Genomic DNA, 20,294 nt, shown 5'->3' on the forward strand with positions numbered 1-20,294 from the left:
TGGCCATTACATGGCTTCCTCACTTTCCCGCTCTTATGACCTCTGCTGACTGTGAGCATTCCCCTGCCACAGGCTGCACGCTGAACAGACAAGACGTTCGGCTGACGCTGCACTACGAGAAAGGCTTCACGGTGACCAGGGAGCCGGCCGATGCAGCCGGGGGAGCGGCGCTGTTCCGATACCCGTATGAAAAACTCAAAATGTCTGCCGACGACGGAATACGCAATCTTTACCTTGACTTTGGGGGCCCAGAGGGAGAAATGGTAAGATGTGATGCAGCCCACACTATTCTTTCAAATCTCATGCACACCATTTACTTTCAACTTGTACAAACTTTCAGTCAAGAACAAAAATTGCCCAAGCCGCTGACAAAAAAAGTGAGTACAGTCTTACGTTGAAACAGGGGTGTCCAAACTGTGTCACGGGATTCATGGGCGGCCCACGGCTGTTTTTTTCATTTGCGTGAAACGCATTCCACAAATATTTAACAAGAAAACTAAAAAAAAAAAAAAAAAAACAATGAAAGTGAAACAATAAGCAGTAATTTTACAAGAATAAAGTCAAAATATAAAAAAAAAAAGTTTTGTCAATACAAAAAAGTTATAATTTTATGTGAATAATGTTGTAATATTAGGATGAAAAATAACAGCATATTAGTAGCATAAAGAAATACGGTATTAAAGAAATAAATTCTTATTTTTAAAGTTGTAATATTATGACAAACAAACAAAAAAGAAGGAACATTTACAAAAACAAAGTTGAAATTGTTGGGGAAAGAAAACACTAGAAATGCAAAACACGGCAGTAATTTTACAAGAATAAAGTCAAAATATTAAGAGAAAAAAATTTCTAATCTAGCAAGAAAAAAACAATTAACAGCAAGAAACACGGAATTACTGAATTACTGATTACTTTTTTGAAGTAATTTGCCCAACACTGCTGCAACACTGCCATTTGCCACACTTCTCAACATGACTGCACACACTTGAAACCCATCCTCAGGGTACGTTTATGACCAATCAGCAATTAGTTATCAGTAATACGAGTCTGATTTATGTCTTGTATGTCTTCTTTTCTCTTATTATGGCTACTCTTTTGGGTAATAGGAGTGTAAAGGGGTGTTATTTCATGTCTAGAGGGCTCTAATAATGTGGTAAATGAGTTTTCTATGCTCTAACTACCAAAGTATTGGATTTATAAATAAGGAATCCTACTTTGTGGAAATTCACTTATGACGGTTGGGTGTGGAACCAATTAACCGCGATAAAAGAGGGATTATGGTATATCTATCAAAGTCTGCTTATTTTCATACCGACTTCATCTCTAAACCTCATGACTAAACCAGAGTGTATACATTGTACTGAAAGTATTTGAAGCGAGTGCAAGAAGTGTGCATGCATTCAAACAGATGATCTTCATGATTTTCATGTACGTTTCCTTCCTTTCTTCCTTCATGTGTTCTTTTTTTCTTCCCAGGTGTTTGACCTGCACTCAGGTCCCAAGCCAGTTGTGTTTGTCCTCCACTCTTTCCTCTCGGCCAAGCTCACCCGCATGGGCCTGCTCACATGAAGAAGAACGCCGGGATGTCTCCGCAGAGCACGTTCGACCGGAGCTGAGGGAGCCTCTCGGTCCTCTTGACCATTGTTTGCAAAATGTGCCTTTACTTTGATAGTCTCCTTTGCTTTCCACGCTTACTTTATTGCGAGGTCGCCACTCAAAGTTCTCAGGTCATTCAAAAAGCTTTCAACATTCCATTGGGTGATCTGGCTTCAAAATGAGGATAGGAAGGAATACTTTAGACAATCAATAAGCAACAGGAGCCTGAGTATGTTTCTCTAAAGCTTCCAAGCCTGGCATTCCACAACAGCCTTCCAGTGGACATTATCTATCAGTACACTTCAGAAAGTACACTGCAGTCCTGAGTGTGCACAGTGTAGTGCTGTCCCAAATCCGCTACAGTTGTTGCACGACAATCACAACCTTTTCCTTCTTCTCTCCCTGTTAATGCTGAATTGCAACCACTCCAGTTAGCCCCTCCCCATTCTGCTACGTAGCCAAGACGGCGACTGTTGAGCCTTGTGAGTAACGGTGTTAAAAACAACGTTACTGATGCCGCCGCTATTGTTGTCTAGTAATGTGCCATCTCATGAATGACTGTTTCAAACGTTACAACTAATGCTGCAATTAACAATTGTTTTCTTAGTCGGTTCATCTGAAGCGTGTCGTTTCCATTCATCCGGTCATCGGTTAGGCCCTAGACCAGGGGTGTCCAAACTTTTTTTTCAGCGAGGGCCACACAGAGAAAAATGAAAGGATGCAACTTTTCCACTTTGATATTTTGTAAATATGCTAGGAATTTATATATATTTCAAGAAAAAACTGCGTCTCAGCTTTTACAGGTGAAAAAGCCTCTTGTTAGTATCAATTTCGCTCCTTGCTTTTTTTCCTCCCCATTTTTGCTGTTAATTTTTCAAATATTTAAACTTTCTTCTTAAATAATCTCTGTAAATTTCCTTTCCTTTTTTCCCTAATATTATGACTTTATTTCCATAATATTCTGACTTTGTTCCCATCATATAACTTTCTCCCTAACCTAATTTTACAAAAATTATAACTTTATTTTGTTTTGTTTCTCATAACATTACCACTTTTATATGATATACAGTATATTTCAGCTCTATGCTACTAAAATTACATTATTTTTCCTCATAATATTACAGGTTTATTCTTGTAAAATTGCGTCTTTTTTTCTTGTTAGAATGCAACTTTTTTCTCTTAGTATTTTGACTTTATTCTTGTAATATTTCTTCTCGTAATATTGTGAATTTAATCCCATAATATTTTGACTTTATTCCCAACTTCATGCCCCAACCTAATTTTCCAAAAATAACAACTTTACTGATTGTTTTGTTTTTTCTCATAATATTACAACTTTTGTACAATTTTTTTTTCTATTTCAACTATATGCTATTAAAATGGCATATCTTTTCTCATATCACGAGTTTATTCTCATAAAATTGCAGCTGTTTTTTTCCATTGTTGCTGGGAGGTTTTTTTCTCCAACTATTTCAACTTTCTTCCTGTAAATTTTCTCCTCGTAATTACGACTGTATTCTCATAACATGCTAACATTTGCTGCAATTTCCAAAATGCAGCAAATTTTCCAAAATGACAACCTTATGTGTGATTTGTATGTTTCCATTAATATTCCGACTTTTAAACATCTTTTTTCTGTAATATTTCAACTTTATGCTACTAAAATGACATTATTTTTCCTCATAATATTAGGACATTATTCTTGTAAAATTGCGACATTTTCTCCTTACAACTTTTTTCTCTTAATGTTTTGACTTTATTTTTGTAAAATGACTGCCGATTTTTATTTTTATTTTGTTGCTGTTTTTGCTGCTGTTTTCTTTAAAAAAAAAACAAAAAAAAACGTATTAAATTATCTTTTAGAATGTACTTTGGACACCCCTGCCCCAGACGGACCAAATCGATATGAAGTAAACACAAAGAGTTAGTGATTTGGTTGCCAACATATCAGAGTATGTTTATATCTTCCATCTTTTCCTAATTAGGGACACAGGGGTATGCTGGGGCCTATCTCAGCTGAGAGGCGAGAGGCAGGGTACACCATGGACTGGTTGCCAGCCAATCACAGGGCACATATAGACAAACAACTATTCACACTCATATTCATACCTATGGACAATTTAGAGTCCCCAATTAGCCCAACATGTTTTTGGAATGTGGGAGGAAATCGGAGTACCCGGGGAAAACCCACGCACGGGGACAACATGCAACAAACTCCACACAGAGATGCCGAACGGCGTTTCGAACCCATGTCTTCACCGCTCTCCTGACTGTGGCGAAAATGCTAACCACTCAGCCACCGTGCGAATATCTTGTTTGCCTAAAACACAAAGGCAATATGTCTGCTTTCATGGATGACTAAGGAAGTGAAACAATATTCACACATGAGAGGCTCGAATCACAGGATTTGTACATTTCAAAATAAAAAAACGTATGATCAAATACCAACATGCTTGTCAATTAAGTGGATAATCGATTAATTAATTGTTGCAGCTCTAGTTACAACAGCTTTACCGGCGTAAAATGTACATACGTAACGTTCGCAAACGAATGGAATCTTTTGAACGGGTCTTGTAAGTGAACGATGACAACTGATTCATGGGTATATGCGGTCCCCGGTTTGGTGCGCTCCAAGTGTTGTCGTTTTCGTGGTCACGTACGCGCTTCCGTCACGTGAGACACTTCGTTTTGGTCGGTAAACAAGGGTCACTTGAGAAGTAGTTACAGCGCGGTGCACTGTGGAAGAATACACACTGCATACACGACTCTACACCGGGCGGAGGTGACCATCATCATCATTGTCACGTCTGCTCAGACATGAAGGATGAGTTGCACCATCACCAATCTCTTTGTTGTAAAAACAGAACTACTGTCGGCCGAACCGCCCCAAAATGACATCAACAAAATCAAGTGTCCTATCTGCACACACTCTAGTCCTGTCAGTATCACGTCATGTTCACAGACAGTCAGAAATCACAAAACTCTCTTAACAGGACACATAACTGCCATGTCGCTGATCCTCTGAAAGCAACAGTAATAATTTTTTTTGTTTTTAGTGTTTTGTTACTGTATTTATATATACAGTACAGTACCGTATGTCCTCTGTGTGTAGTCTGAGTGACTTGGGATTCGCCAAAACTCGGCTTTCATCACAGTCCGGCAACGCAACTTGTACATAACCCGAGAAGCCCCTGTGTGAGAACAGAAAACATAAGAACGAGCCGTTCTTAAATGCAACCGGGAAGTGGTTGTCGTCGTTCACTTAAAAGAGCCGTTCAAAAGACTCGATTCGTTGGCGAACGCCACATCTCGGAACCGCACAAGAGAACTCCAGGCAACAGTGGTGGGTCAGAGCGGTGTGTGGAGTTACTTTCCAGGATGGAAGTACACGTACTACTACATCACTGATACTGTACATACAGTACATGTCACGTGTATCTTTCACATATTTGAAGCGTTTTTTTTTTTCCTCAAAAAAGTATCGCAATCATTGCTTTCTGTGGTAACTCATTACATTTATGAAGAAGTCATTTTGTTATGACCTCTAGTACTTTTTTGTCAAAGTAACTACAGCAATCCCTCGCCACTTCATGCTTTGAAGCTTTTCAAAAGTATATTCATTGACAAATCATGTTTTGTGGTTGAATACAGCCTTTTATTAGTTACAAATATGCATATTGAAGCAAATTTTACACATTTTTGGCCCAAAAGAAGCATTTTCAAGCATAAGACATTCAGTAGACTCATTCTAGGACACTGTGATGATATGTGGTATTCTACACAGGTCACTAGGTGTCAGCAATGTTACTGTAACGTTGGGCGAGACACACAAGCACCAGAATTAATGGGCGGAACAACAGACTTTTATTGCAGGCACGATAATCCCTAACACGGGCTACTGTTGCAGCCGTAAACCACACCAAGCTAAAACTCAATTCTGAACTTCTGACGTCACTTCCTGTCCGCCCCCCCCAGCCCCACTAGCACCGGAACACACAACACACACGAGGACAAGTCTTATTTATGTCTTTTCTATTTTTATTTCTACTACAAGTATATTTGGTAATAGGAGTGTAAACGTGACGATAGGGCTGTTATTTTATGTCGAGAGGGCTCTAATAATGTTTAAAAGTCGTAAAGAGGTTTTATAAGCTGTAATTACCAGAATATTCAACTTATAAAGAAGGAATCCTACTTCCCAGAAATTCACTTCTCATGGTTCAGCCTGGAACCAATTAACCGCAATAAATGAGGGATTATTGTATCACTAATTCTTTTTTTTTTTTTTTGAGTAATTTGCCCAACATTGCTGCCAGTGCACTGCAATGTAGGCACTTATGCACTTAAAAGTAAGTGTAAGTACGCAAGTGCGCCAATTGGACCACAGCCTAAGTGTAAGTTTATGACAAATCAGCAATTTGTTGCTAAAGTGGTGCCCCTGCAAAGATGTTTCGCTAAATGGCAGCCGTGCTTGTCAACCAGCCTTGCTGAGATTTGACACACGTGTGCTTGCCCATGCCCTAAAGGTGTGTGCCAAATTTTCTGACAGTGAGTACACCCCAAATGAAACTGTAAATCACAGTTGTCTCATTAGGAAAAACATATATAATCCCAGATTTTGTGCTCACTTTTGTGATGTACTGTGGAACAAAGTTGCGCTGACACTTTTGTGTTACTGGTCATGTAAATGCGACTCTAGTGCCTGTATTGAAAAGTAGCCTCCATAGTTAGCTGTATGATCCGCGTCACAGTCCTTTGCTAAGTGCTTGGTGCTCTTAACCCTTCACAGCTCTTTTCATGTGTGAATGTACATTATGAGCAATATTACTCATCATTTCTAAAAAAGCACTGACCTGTCCTGTCTATGCAAAGCACTGCTTCCCAGGGCTGGAGCAGCTGAACCAAAGGTAATCAGTAGACTGAATGTGTCCTATGCAGTGTATTTTTTTACACTTCAATAAGCAGTATGCAATGTACATTCAATGTAATCACAAATGTAAATATCAACCAATAAAACAGAGATTAATGTGCTGACCGTTCTCTTCTTTTCCCATTGCTTGGTTGCACTTATTTCATTGCAATTAACAAGTACTCTATATGGGAAATAAGTAGTGTAATTCATGATTAATCTTAGAGACAGCTTTAGAAGGAGGTTCCTCTTTTGTTGTTCCAACTGGAACATTTGGGATGGTGGTTTATTTTCTCTTTGTTTTGAAGATAGAGGCTAGTCAATTTATCAGGTATTCATCAGAAAACGCATTTTAAGTATGCCAGAATGGCAGTATATAAAAAATTTGGTTATAATGGCAGTCAATGGTCAAATTGGTCCCGAGGGTAGAGATTGTTGGCATTATGCAAATCTATTCTCGCAATAGAGGGGATCATGGAATTTGAAAAAATTGTAATAAAAAAACTAATCCTGGCCAAGTTTCATACAATCAGCTTAAGGCTGACCTATATATTGACAATGAAAAGAGTCAAATAAACCCAAAGGTGCCTCCTGGGTTAAATAATACCAAAAACGGCATCAAAGTGGAGCCTGGGGGCCATTTGTCCGTTAATACTTATTGGTCCTCAGCATATTCTAGAAATGCAATTACCATACACAACAACAATTTCACAAAAGTTGAAATGTTCATGCTAATAATGCGAATGCGCACTGTTTTTCTTTATTCAGTGGAACCCATTTATGTTGACACATTTACACATGAGGAAAATGGCCGATAATTAAGACTTTTTTTTTCTTTCTTGACATGCCTCCATTTGTGCATATTTTTATTTAGATTTTGATATGCTATACACTTTTTCTAACAGAATGACAATTATATGGAAGTCAGTTTCCGCCACTGACAGAAAAAAATATCCCAATGGTAAGTCATAATTATGAGATTAAAAGTTATAATTATGAGATAGCTCATTTGGTTTGTAATAAACGACGCTGCCGGTTGCATCAGTCCGGCTCTTTTAAGTTGTATTTGTGAATACGTTTTGGTCTGTTTGTGATTTTTCCTTGTCTTTTACTTTGAAGGTTGTAACCGGAATCAGCACCTGTACGCTGCGCGTTTGTTTTCCGGCCAAGGGGCTGTCAACCTTGCTAGCTAACAACACGGGATTAGCCTTGTTTTGTCATGTCGATATCAAGACATATGTTGACAACACGGCACAGTTTACCTTTATTTCGTCACACAGCCACAGCAGGGCGGCGTTGAAGAAATATATCTGGGCGGGGCGCAGAAGTGTGAGATGAAATGACAACGTCAACATTGCAGGTAGGCTGATTTTGTCAAGCTATCTTAGCGTTAGCTAACTTTAGCAGCCTGAATGCTAACAGCTGACGCTGCAGTGAACCAACATCACCTAACTATAAACTCTAATTGCCTTATTTAATTCTTTTGAGCCCCATTAAATGTGTGGCGTGTTTTGCTGGAGGATGTTTAAAACACTGCAGTGCACCCGATTTCTCACCGATAAAAGGGCTGAAGTATCTGTGCGCACATCAAAGTGCCTCCGTTTATTCTAGGGGTGTAACGGTACCCATCGTCACGGTTCGGTAAGTACTTCTGTTGTAAGGTCACGGACACAGTAGATTGAGAAAATGCTAAATTGCTTATGCCTAAACACCTTTAATGATTTTCAAAATGAAACATTAAACAAATAATGATGATTACCTATTTAAGGTGAATTAATTTTTCGAGAAAATGCTCGAACGTACGAGTTTTTCATACAGAAATTTTTTTTTTGGACCAAAAATCAGTGAATTGAATTTGGGAATTGCACAGTACACTGCTTTTGTCTGTTCACGTATTTTATCTGGAATGCCAAGTGTTCTCAAACAACAGAAGAGGCCTTTCAAGCTCTGGCTTCTCCTTGGCACTGACAGTATTTGATGTCCTAAACACCTACTGTACCTCACTTTCAATTTTCCCGTGTAGGAAATCGGTACGCCTCTGTACTGAACATATATCAATTGACCAGTTATATTGTTGAAAAACCAGTAGCATTGAAGCTGGTGATGTTTATGTGTTTATCCTCAATCTCTCATTTGTCAGAAAGCGATCGATCTTGTGACCAAAGCCACAGAAGAAGATAAAGCTAAGAATTATGAGGAGGCGTTGCGTCTTTACCAACATGCTGTGGAGTATTTTCTACATGCCATTAAATGTGAGTACTGCATTCTGAATATCCTGCCGCTTCAAACACCTGCTGATTTTTTTCACCTGAAATGTGTTTTGTGTCGCTGGAGAAGATGAGGCCCACAGCGACAAGGCCAAGGAAAGCATTCGAGCAAAGTGCATGCAGTATTTGGACAGAGCGGAGAAGCTGAAGGACTACCTGAAGAACAAGGACAAACAAGGCAAGAAACCTGTGAAGGAGTCGCAGAACAATGACAAGTAAGTCGTCAGCATTCCAACTCAAGAGTCCGATCCTGAAGATGCTTTCACGTGCACTTGCTGCTTTGTGTTCCGTGCAGGAGCGACAGTGACAGCGAGGGTGAAAACCCTGAGAGGAAGAAGCTGCAAGAGCAACTTATGGGTGAGTGACGAAAAGGGGATGCTCCTCTTACATACACAAAGAAACTCGGTTGAAAGTAAATTTTGTCAATCCATGTCAACACTTTAACAATTGGAAACATTCTCTTCCTCTACCCGCATAGCTAAACATGAGCAAAATCGCCCCCTAGTGTTTAGGAGGCACACAGTGTAGGCGTTAGAGCTAGTGCATGTAAACGGTGCTTCACATAGAAGTGTGAAAAATAGAGAGACATAAGTATTTCAGGAATTCCACTGCAGTCAGTCACACACATTATCACACTGTACAATACGCGCTGTTGTCCTCCAGGGCCTTTTAGAGGCTAAATCACTTAGCATTAGGCTATCAAATCTGCTTCATTGTTGTTATAACGATTATTGATTATATTAAAATAAAAATGCATTCATGTTCATAAAATCACCATATCTTCATATGAAATCGCAAATAAAAATATAAATAAATTTAAAGAATATATGTATTAATAAAAAATGTAAATATAATACACTTATATTATTTATTATATATGTATGTGTATATCTAGTTGAAATATTAAAGAAAAAAATATTTTTTTAAGTTGTAATAAAAAAAATTAAAATTTTTGGGAAAATTAGGTTTGGGAAAAAGTTGTGATATTTCGGGAATAAAATAAAAATGTTATGGGAATAAAGTCCTAATGTTACGAGAAGAACATTTTCAAGAATAAAGATAAAAAATTATAAAATTGTTTTTTAAAAAGCAACAGCAGAAATGGAATAAACAGCAGAGATTTTATGACAATAAAGTCAAACTATTACAAGTAAAAAGTTGTTTTATAACAGGAAAAAAGTTGCAATTATATGAGAATAAACTTGTAATATTTTCAGGAAAAATTATGTCATTTTAGTAGCCTAGAGTTGAAATATTAAAGCAAAAAGACGTTATTTTTTAAAAGATGTAATTTTATGAGAAACAAACAAAACAGAATAAATGTGTAATTTTTGGAATATTACGTTAGGGGGGAAAAGTTCTCACGTTAAGGACAATGAAGTCAAAATATATTGGAAAAAAAGTCATAATTATGAGAAGAAAATTTAAAAGAGGAAAGTTTACATAGGTAAAAAACACAGTAGAAAACGAAAGAACAGCTGTGATTTCACAAGAATAAAGTCCCAATATTAAGAGTTGTAATGGAATGAGAAAAAAAATTCTCTCAATTTTACGAGAATAAACTTGTAACATTTATGGGCAAAAAGAATGTCATTTTAGGCACATCTCACCATATAAATTCTTAGCATATCTACAAAATCTCAGTGTGGTCCTTGCATCCTTTCATTTTTTTGCTAGAAAAAGTTTGGACACCCCTGGCCTAGACTTTAGGGTCACACTGTAATTAGCAGACATTTTCAGTAACATAAACATTCCTCCAAGTAATAACTTTCTTGAAAGTTTGATGTTCATCATTTTACGAGCCCAGACATACTAACTAGATAATCCACCACGATGATGGCGACAACTTCAGATTATTCTGCAAACTTTCAGCGACTTTCAATGTGAGGACAGTGTTGTCAGATCTCACGAGACAAACAAGCAAGCGGCTTGATGAATACAACCCTAAGAAAAGAGTTTTTTGTTGCTAGTGCTTTTCTTAAATCCAGGTCTGGTTGGGTTTAGCCACCTTGTGAGTTCCAGGTCTCCACATGAGTTAATATGTTCACTATGTTCACTTGCCGCTGTGTGCAGGTGCTATTGTAATGGAGAAGCCCAATGTGAGGTGGAATGATGTGGCTGGACTCGAGGGAGCCAAGGAAGCTCTAAAGGAAGCCGTCATCCTTCCCATCAAATTTCCTCACCTCTTTACAGGTATAGGATGAATACACCAAAATTCCAAAGACACCAGCATAATAATGTGTTTCCCGGGAGAAATCATGACTTGCGCTACTTAGTGCTATTTCGCTAGATGTTAGCATGTTAACTGTTAGCATTTTAGTTATTTTAATGATGCCAAAATGCAAATATTGTCACGATCTATGTGTTAGCCTGCGTGACAGTTTAGTGTGTTTACACTTTTAAGCCTTAGTTCCTGTTCTATGCTCTTATTTTGGTAGTACGTCCTGTTTTGCCTGGTGTGTGTCCGCCTGCTTTGCTTTCTTCTTTGTCTTGCACCTGTTGCTAATTTTAGTTGTCCTATTTAGTTCAGGTGCGTGGATCTTTCTGTGTTGGTGCGTTCATTTCGTTCATTTCGTTCCTTCGTTCGTTCGTTCCTTTGTGTCGGTGTCTGTGTAAGCCTGACACGCTACTGCAAAGCGTTCTTTATCGAGTTCCTGCCGCTGCGCTGCAGCCATCATTAAAGATAAGTTTTTCCTGCAACGAGTGCCTGCTTTCTGCATACTGGGGTCATCGCCACTATGCCAAGAACAAGACGTGACAAATATGTACATGGCGTGACGTAGGGACGCGAGAGAACTGCTGCCTTGGCACTTTGGCTGCTTAGCATGCAAACTGTTAGAATTTTAGCATTTGAGCTATTTTATTCATGTCAAAAAGGTACATGACATGACATAGGTACACTATAAAAATGCCTTTGCATGTTTGGTACTTAGTGCTAGGTTGCTAGGTGCTAGCATACTAACTGTTAGCATGTTAGTATTTTAGCCAATATTTTTATATTAAATTGCATGACAAAACTTCCACTTTTCCACTTTATTAATTCTTTTGCTGTCCTCAGCTTTCTTTTTTACCTCTGCAAATGGTTAAATAACAGGTCTTTTTACATGTAGTCCAACATTTGCTAAAGATGAGAAAACATACATGTGCCCTGCGATTGGCTGGCGACCAGTCCAGGGTGTGTGTCGCCCGAAGTCAGCTGGGATAGGCTCCAGCATGCCCCCGCGACCATAATAAGGAGAAGCGGCATAGAAAATGGATGGATGGAGAAAACATACATGATACCCCTGTAGCTGTCAATGGCACTATTTGTGTAGTAGCACTATTATTTGTCCGGCATTACATCAAAGTGTGTGCATTGTCAGGTAAGCGGACGCCGTGGCGAGGCATCCTGCTGTTTGGGCCACCAGGGACGGGGAAGTCATACTTGGCAAAGGCTGTGGCGACAGAGGCCAACAACTCTACCTTCTTCTCCGTCTCCTCCTCAGATCTCATGTCAAAGTGGTTGGGCGAGAGTGAAAAGTAGGTGCTTTACTTTGTCGCTATAATCACAATATACAGTCTACAGCAGGGGTGGGCAAACTACCGCCCGGGAACCACATTCGGCCCGCCAGTTACTTCCAAAGTATTTAATTGAAAGTTTTAACATGCAGACTAGCAACATGACTTGCAAGTAGTCAGAGTCAATCTGAGACAACCTTTTGATGGTGATCCAGATAACTACCACACCCATGGTGCCAAATAAACACAAATCAAATATGTGACGCACAACTTACCCTACCCACTGCACTGTCTGGGAAGTAAATCATAGTTCACATTGTATATCACGCATCCTTTATTCAAGTACATTCCGGGTATCTTATTCAGTATTTATTCGTTACTTGATGTGGTCTGATGTTTGTGCTGCTGAAAAAAGGGACACAAGCACATATAGCAGATTGTATGACACACTTACAGATAAAATAAGACAAATAATTCCAGGTGGACTGTTTTACGTGTAAAATAGTGTGCATGTGTGTGCATATTGGTAACACGATGCGGCCTGCGAGTCAAAAAGTTTGCCCACACTGGTCTACAGTCTTCATTCTTCATTTCAAATCATTTAATAATAATAATCATAATCATAGTAATAACAATAAATTATAATCAACAGAGAATTTGGTGAGAAAAAGCTCTCTTTAAGCACAAAAAACGTACTGAAACCGTAGCCCAAATACCGAGGTATGGACGTAGGTTACCTGTACCGCTGCACCCCTACTTTAGACCTGTTCTTTATGAAAGGTATCTTCAAACCACAGTCAAACCTCAATTTTTGTATGCCCCAATTTTTTGATTATTTGTTTTTTGTTAAAATTTTTTGCCCAAATTTTTTAACTAGTCACTTGACCATGCCAAGAGTCTCTCATGCCCAACCATGAAGCAACGTCTCTGCTCGGGTCGTGTGTCTTTCTTACCACTCAGGCTTGTCAAGAATCTATTTGACCTGGCCCGCCAACACAAACCTTCCATCATATTTATCGATGAGGTGGACTCGCTATGCGGCTCCCGGAACGAGAATGAGAGCGAAGCAGCTCGTCGGATCAAGACAGAGTTTTTGGTCCAAATGCAAGGTGAGCAGAAGCCTTTTGTAATCCAACTGAAGAGTCGAATCATCATGGGATCGAATGCCCTATTTGATTTTGGCCCCTTATGGATTTATTCTTCTGTCAAACTAATGTCAGGTGACATCTGGTGTAATGAATGAACACATGATGCCTTTGTATATGCATTTCACAAATAAAAACTGTTTGTAGAAAATAAGACAAGTCCTAGAAAAAATGCCATATTTATTTTAAATATTTTGTCCCAACAAAATAGGCGTGAAATAATTCATAAAATAGCCATGAAATTCACAAACAAGAATACAATTAAATAAGGCTGGAAAGCTGCACATTTCTATGTGGCACAAACATCCGCATCAGAACAAAGTCAAGTGCAAAGTATGAAACTCTTGACTAATACAGTCAGTGAAATTATAAATGGGACTCCAACAGTTGCTTCTTATCATTATTTTTCTGCATAAACGCAGCATGTGACTGAGTGATTATTCCTGAGGTTTGATACTAGACTAGAAGTACAGTAATCCGTCACTTATGGCGATTGAATTGGTTCCAGACCTGACCATGATCAGTGAATTTTTGCAAAGTAGAATATTTTGGTAATTAGAACATCGAAAAGCTTTTTGCAACCCTCTGAATATGCTGTTTAACTTTATTAGAGCCCTACAGACACAAAATACTATCCCTTATAGTCACCTTTACAGTCCTATTACCCCATATAGTAGACATAATAATAGAAAATAAGACATTTAAGAGAGTATTCGGTTTTTGACGAACATTATTGCCACAAATGTGTGGGTTTTGGTCCATCTCTGGGTTGCAGTAGGGCCAAAAATAGCATCCGTGTCACGTGTTGGTGACAAATGGATAGTGGTTATTTTAGAGTTGGGACACTGTAGACAGATTCTGGCCAGGGAATCCTTTAATCATCTTGTGTGTGTGCATGCGTGCGTATCTGTGTGTGTGGTTTATTTGTTCATAGAACGCACACAGAACGATAAACATATCTGTATCTGTCTCCTTCCTTCCTCCTTTAAAGCATTGCGCCGTGCACTGATGTGACGTTCAAGCACGCTATGTATTTTTGGGTTTTTAGCGTAATATGAAAGTGCATCCACTTGTCATATCCATAACAGAAAAGCCTACATGTTTTTGTTATCTGCTGTTTTCTAGGTGTGGGAAACAACAACGATGGCATTTTGGTTCTGGGGGCCACCAACATTCCCTGGGTGCTCGACGCTGCCATCCGGAGAAGGTCAGCTGTCACTGTAATACACTTATTAAGAGTATTGTTCTTGTTGCAATAGTGGGAGATACTCCTAAAACTAAAAAATGATTTGCCTTGTCAAAAAACAAGCAAAAATTGTTGGTTATTGTCAATGTGAAAATGTACATGTCTTTATTATTATTATATATATACATTATTAGTCGATAAGAGTAAATTAAGCTGCTTGATCTTTGCAACGCAAGGCTGAAAATCAGTGCTTGCCACTGTTCTGTTACAACAGTCCCATTTTTTAAAACATTTTTTGTGATTGAGTGCAACTTGTCGTCTCTGTTGCTGATCAGATTTGAGAAGCGTATCTACATCCCGCTGCCGGAGGAGCCGGCTAGGGCACAGATGTTCCGCTTGCATCTGGGCAACACGCCTCACAGCCTGAGCGACTCGGACCTGCGGCAACTTGCCCACAAGACAGACGGCTACTCCGGCGCTGACATCAGCATCATCGTGCGGGACGCCCTCATGCAGCCTGTTCGGAAGGTCCAGTCGGCAACACACTTTAAAAAGGTGAACTCAGCAAAACACTCAGCAGCATCAGGAGCTCCTCCATCAGCTTAGCTGCTATGAACAGCAAGCAAAACATATAACCAGGGTGGGCAAACCTTTTGACTTGCAGACCACATTGGGTTGAAAAATTTGGACATGGGGCCCGGTTAATTGGTTCCAGACACGACGGTGATAAGTGAATTTCCACGAAGTAGGACTCCTTATTTATTAATGGAATATTTTGGTAGTTAGAGCATAGAAAACCTGTGTACCAACTTTTAATCGTTTTTTTAACATTATTAGAGCCTTCTACATAAAATAACACCCCTACAGTCACATTTCTAATACCCAATATAGTAGATATAATAACAGAAAACAAGACATATAAGACATAAATAAGAGTCATTGTGCTCATGAGTATTGCTGTAAATGTGTTCCAATGCTAGGGGAGCTGAGTGGGGAGCGGACAGGAAGTGGCGTCTGGCGTTCAGAGTTGAGTTTTAGCTTGGCATGGGTTACGGCCGCAACAGTACCCCGTGTTAGTGGTTATTGTGCTTGTTGTGAGATCATTCAAACCTGTAATACAAGCCTGTTGTTCTGCTCATCAAGTCTGATGCTTGTGTGTCTCACAGTAACATTACTGAGACCTAGTGACCAGTGTGGAATACCACATATCATCGCAACATCTTTGAATGCGTCTTTTGAATACCTTACATTTGTATTTTACTTCATGTAGCCATTTTTATGCTCGGAAATGCTTCTTTTGGGCAAAAAATATGGAAGATTTGTTTCAAGATGCATATTTTTGGGCTAGTAACAGGCCGTACTCAACCACGAAACAGCATGATTTATTAATATATTTTTTTGAAAAACCGTGAGAGTGAAGCTGCAAAATATAAAGTGTGAAGTGGGGAGGGACTATGCTGTCCTTGCCACTCATTTATGTTTTAAATGTTTTTTTTCCTCTTAATATATCTGCTATATTGGGTAATAGGAGTGTAAAGGTGACTATAGGGGTGTTATTTCATGTCTAGAGGGATCTAATAATGTAAAAAGTGTATTTAAAAATTTGTAAACAGGTTTTCTATAAAGCATTAGCATAGCATTGTAACTGCACTGGACAATTAACCGTGATAAACAAGGGATTATTGTGTAAAATTGCTGAAAGCGTTATTATGACAGACCACCTCAAAAAATGGAATTGAATTTTCCAAGTTTTTACTGAATAAGACACCCATAAGTTGAGCATCAAGCTACGCAGCATGCTTTGTGGAGGGGTGTCATTTTGACGTGTGTTGGATATAAAATACTTGCTAAAACAAATCATCTCTTGTTTCTGACCATTTGCTGTGTGACTCCCAACGCAATCCCACTGGTAAAGGTTCGTGGGCCGTCCCGCAGCAACAACCAGGTCATGGTGGATGACCTATTGACTCCTTGTTCCCCTGGTGACCCCACTGCCATAGAGATGACCTGGATGGATGTGCCTAGTGATAAGCTACTAGAGCCAATAGTCTGCATGGTAAGATATGCTCACCTTCCATCAGTTTAGCAGCCGTGAAAGCCAAACACAAGCAGTGGCGTGTGAGGACATCTGGGGCCCCTAAACAAGATAAGGCCCTGGCTCACAGTTTTAGTGTTAACCTCTTGATTTTCAAAGCTGGGAGCTCATAAAACAGCAGAAAAACAGGACAAAATCATGTTAAATATGTGAAACTGGTGTATTAAACAATAAAGAAAGAAAATGAGTAAAATAAAATAGGGCTGTCAATCGATTAAAGTATTTAATCGTGATTAATCACAGTATCAATCCACACATGACAAATGTAGTAACAATGCTGTGACATTTTTTTTGTCAAAACTGTAATTTCCATTTCCCCCACTAGGTGGTGGTATAGTTAGTATTATACAGTATATGGCAGGGTTGTCCAAACGTTTGGAAAAATGAAAACTTTTTGTTTTGTTTGTTTCTCTTAAAATTCCAACTTTTGAAAAATGCCATTTTTTCTTTAATATTGAAAAGATAATCTACTAAAATGATTTTTTAAATTTTTTTTCCTCATATTACGAGTTTATTTGTGTGAAATTGCTTTTCTTTTTCCTTTTTCCCCCTCTTCATATTTAGACTTTAACCTCATAGCATTAGAATTTTTTCTGCAAACTAATTTTCCAAAAATTGCAACTGTATTTGTTGCTTTGTATAATATTACTACGTTATTCTGGTAACATTACTTTTTCTCGTTAGATTACATCTTTTTTATCCTTTGACTTTATTCTTCTAAAATTCTGCTGATTTTTCCATTTTTTTTTCCCCCCATCCATTTTCTATGGCGCTTATACTCATTAGGGTCCCATTAGGGTATGGTGGAGCCTATCCCAGCTGGCTTCTGGGCGAGAGGCAGTGTACACCCTGTCAGTCGCAGGGCACATCTAGACAATCAACCATTCACTCTCACATTCATTTTCATGAGTCGCCAATTAACGTAACTTGTATGTTTTTGGAATGTGGGAGGAAACCGGAGTACTCGGAGAAAACCCACACGAGCACAGGGAGACCATGCAAACTCCACACAGAGATGCCAAAGCGAGATTTGAACCCAGGTCGTTCCGATCTCCTGACTGTGTGGCCAACATGCTAATTACTTGGCCACCATGCAGTGTTTTTTTTTTGTTTTGTTTTGTTTTTTTTTGTTTTAGTTTTTTGTTAAATTATATTTGTAGAATGTGCTGCTGGCCGCAAATGGCCTCCAGGCAGCACTTTGGACACCCCTGCAATATGGACTTTCAAATACTATGTAGAAAGTTTATGAGAAATGAATTAGTTAATTAGGTAATCATTAATATCATTCACATGTTACACATTTGTGTACAAAATCAAACTTTTCATTGTTTTTTTAGTATGTTGGTGTGATCTTAAGTTCAATGTGTTACTCCAGTTTGCCAAAATGAAAAAATAATGTGGCTGTACTGAAAAAAGGGAAACCAACCAAGGCAAGTTTTTCATTTGCGCTATAAAAGTAAACCCACAAGTATGTAAAAATGCTAAAAACTAGCCTGGACTCCAAAGGGTTAATACAAAAACTTGAATTTCATGGGTGGGCGCCCGCCTAATATAATAGCAGGGGAAACACTTGTGTGTTGAAATGTATGAGAATGTCCAGAAGATGCACAGCCGACCTGCACCGCACGGCAATGTTCACCGTATGTGGATGGAAACAAAACATAACCTGAGTGATTTCCTTTTCCTCCCACTTGCAGTCAGACATGCTGCGTTCTGCGTCCACCACCCGTCCAACAGTCAACACTGAAGACCTGCTCAAGGTCAAGAAATTCACAGAGGACTTTGGGATGGAGGGCTGAGGGCAAGGTGACCGTTTTCTCCCTTTCGCTCCAGACCTTCAATAACACCTTTGCCCCCGCCCCCACACACACACACGGTACCATCTCCTCTTTTGGGTTTCATGGTGGATCTCACATTAAAAGACTGTGTTTCTCCTATTTAATTCTCCACTCTGCTAGTTTGGACTTCTTGCAGAGATCTGACTGAATGCTACAATAGAAAACTTTGTTGTGACTCGACCCTACCTTAGACCATTAACTGCAAAAACGCCTCATTGAACTCGGGGTGACACAGTGTGAGTGCACAGAGGATATTCCACACGGAGATCTTTCTCTTGGCTGAAGGATGACATTAGGTGGTCATGGTACCCTTTGCTTTGCTTTCAAGGAAGAAGAACCACAACCATCTCCTGCCGGCCTCGCAAGTACACTATTAAGTGTTTTTATTCATGAGTCATTGCTGCCTCGACCGCCATGTGTTTGTCTCGGGGTGGGCCACACTACACATTTCGCTATCAATCCGATACCAAGTTCTGATACCGAAACATTTCACTTGAAATTTTTCAGGATCATTGAATGATTTTGGTGAATTTACCTTTTATTTGTTGATCATGATTATAGTCGGAATAAAACACATTTTAGGAAAACAAAGCAAATGCAGTCATCCCTCCTCCACTCCATGGTTAGAATTTCTCGGCCTCACTCTCATGGTTTTTCAAAAATAAATTAATAAATCATGCTGTGTTGTGGTAGAATACGGCCAATTAGTACTCATAAAATACGCATATTTAAGAAATGATTTTTAAAAATTTGCCTAATTAAGCCTTTTCAAACATAAAAATGACTAAATCAACTAAAATACAAAAAAAGGCATCCAGAAGGTGAATTCAAAGAGGTTGTAGATGATATGTAGTATTCTACATTGGTCACTAGGTGTCAGTAATGCTAATTTAATGTTTAGCAAGACACAAGCGTCAGACTTGATCAGTGGAACAACAGGCTTTTATTGTAGCATTGAATCTCACAACAGACACAATAATCTGGAAGAAAATCCCCAATAAAAACATCCTGTCCGCCCCTCAATCATATCCCTAGGAACACATTTATACCGACACACATGAACATCAGTCTTAAGTGTATTATTGTCTCTTATTATGTCTACTATATTGGGGAAAAAGGAGTGTAAAGGATGTTAGTTCATGTCCAGAGGGCTCTAATAATGGTAAACGGATTTAGATGGTGGTTTTCTAATTCTACTTGACGGAGTCGGATCTAAACGAGGGATTACTGTATTTGTATTTGTAAGCAATTGAACAATGCATAAATAAAACAATATAAGACGATGTAACAATATCAACAAAAGAAGACAATGATTGCCTTTTATTACATACATTTGTTTGAGTAAAATTAAGTCAATAGTGCAAAAAAGTTAAGAAAAGCAAAGAAGAGAATTGAAAAATATCGATATCATCATGGTTGTATCCACCCAATACTGACGCCTCCCTTGCTATCGATGCTATTCGATTCTTGATCAGCCCACCCTTAGTGTATTCTGTCAGTAACCATGCAAGGGAAAATGACAAAAAGGTACTTTGAATTACTTGTGGTCATTCTAAACTGCCAAGTCTGTCCTGTTTTAGCGACCAATTCAAACATTGCACATTTTGTTATGTCGTCACGTCAACTGCGTCTCAAAATTGACAGTGTAGTGCTATCCCACACACGCATTACTGTCGAAATGACGATGGCAACGTTTACCTTCTTCTTCTCTCCTTTTCAACGGTGAATTGCAACCACTGGATTTAGTCCCTCCCCTTCCG

The 20,294-nt window shown here is 38.9% G+C and overlaps 2 protein-coding genes across 5 annotated transcripts in view; both read left to right on the forward strand.

The window, feature by feature from the left end:
• sntb2 (syntrophin, beta 2) overlaps nt 1-6,621 on the forward strand; it is a 29,137-nt gene extending 22,516 nt beyond the window's left edge. The window contains exons 6-7 of the mRNA XM_054776399.1: nt 73-263; nt 1,477-6,621. Of these exons, the coding sequence (XP_054632374.1) occupies nt 73-263; nt 1,477-1,569 (284 nt within the window). The 3' untranslated portion in view covers nt 1,570-6,621. The remainder of the gene's footprint in view (nt 1-72; nt 264-1,476) is intronic.
• A 1,024-nt stretch (nt 6,622-7,645) lies between these two features.
• vps4a (vacuolar protein sorting 4 homolog A) lies at nt 7,646-19,844 on the forward strand. 4 transcript variants are annotated; one of them, XR_008570465.1, is made up of 13 exons: nt 7,646-7,865; nt 8,646-8,757; nt 8,843-8,987; nt 9,068-9,129; nt 10,846-10,965; nt 12,135-12,291; nt 13,231-13,379; nt 14,541-14,622; nt 14,937-15,156; nt 16,517-16,657; nt 18,394-18,502; nt 18,655-18,770; nt 18,863-19,844. XR_008570465.1 is itself a non-coding variant. In XM_054777011.1 (12 exons), the coding sequence occupies exons 1-11, from the start codon at nt 7,845-7,847 to the stop codon at nt 18,493-18,495; spliced, it is 1,311 nt and encodes a 436-aa protein (XP_054632986.1). In that variant the 5' UTR covers nt 7,646-7,844; the 3' UTR covers nt 18,496-18,502; nt 18,655-19,844. The 4 variants fall into 4 exon arrangements, 2 of the variants coding, with proteins under 2 accessions (XP_054632986.1, XP_054632985.1); XR_008570464.1 differs by having other exon boundaries at nt 18,394-18,572; nt 18,655-19,844; XM_054777011.1 differs by having other exon boundaries at nt 18,655-19,844.
• The last annotated feature ends 450 nt before the right edge of the window (nt 19,845-20,294 follow it).

This window comes from Dunckerocampus dactyliophorus, chromosome 5 (genome assembly GCF_027744805.1).
Source record: "Dunckerocampus dactyliophorus isolate RoL2022-P2 chromosome 5, RoL_Ddac_1.1, whole genome shotgun sequence".
In the NCBI taxonomy this organism is placed as follows: Eukaryota; Metazoa; Chordata; class Actinopteri; order Syngnathiformes; family Syngnathidae; genus Dunckerocampus; species Dunckerocampus dactyliophorus.

Coding starts and splice junctions, on each gene's coding strand:
- vps4a (XM_054777010.1), top strand. CDS start 7,845: ATGACAACGTCAACATTGCAG. Junction 8,758..8,842: donor TTTTCTACATGCCATTAAAT/GTGAGTACTGCA, acceptor TCGCTGGAGAAG/ATGAGGCCCACAGCGACAAG. Junction 12,292..13,230: donor TGGTTGGGCGAGAGTGAAAA/GTAGGTGCTTTA, acceptor CTTACCACTCAG/GCTTGTCAAGAATCTATTTG.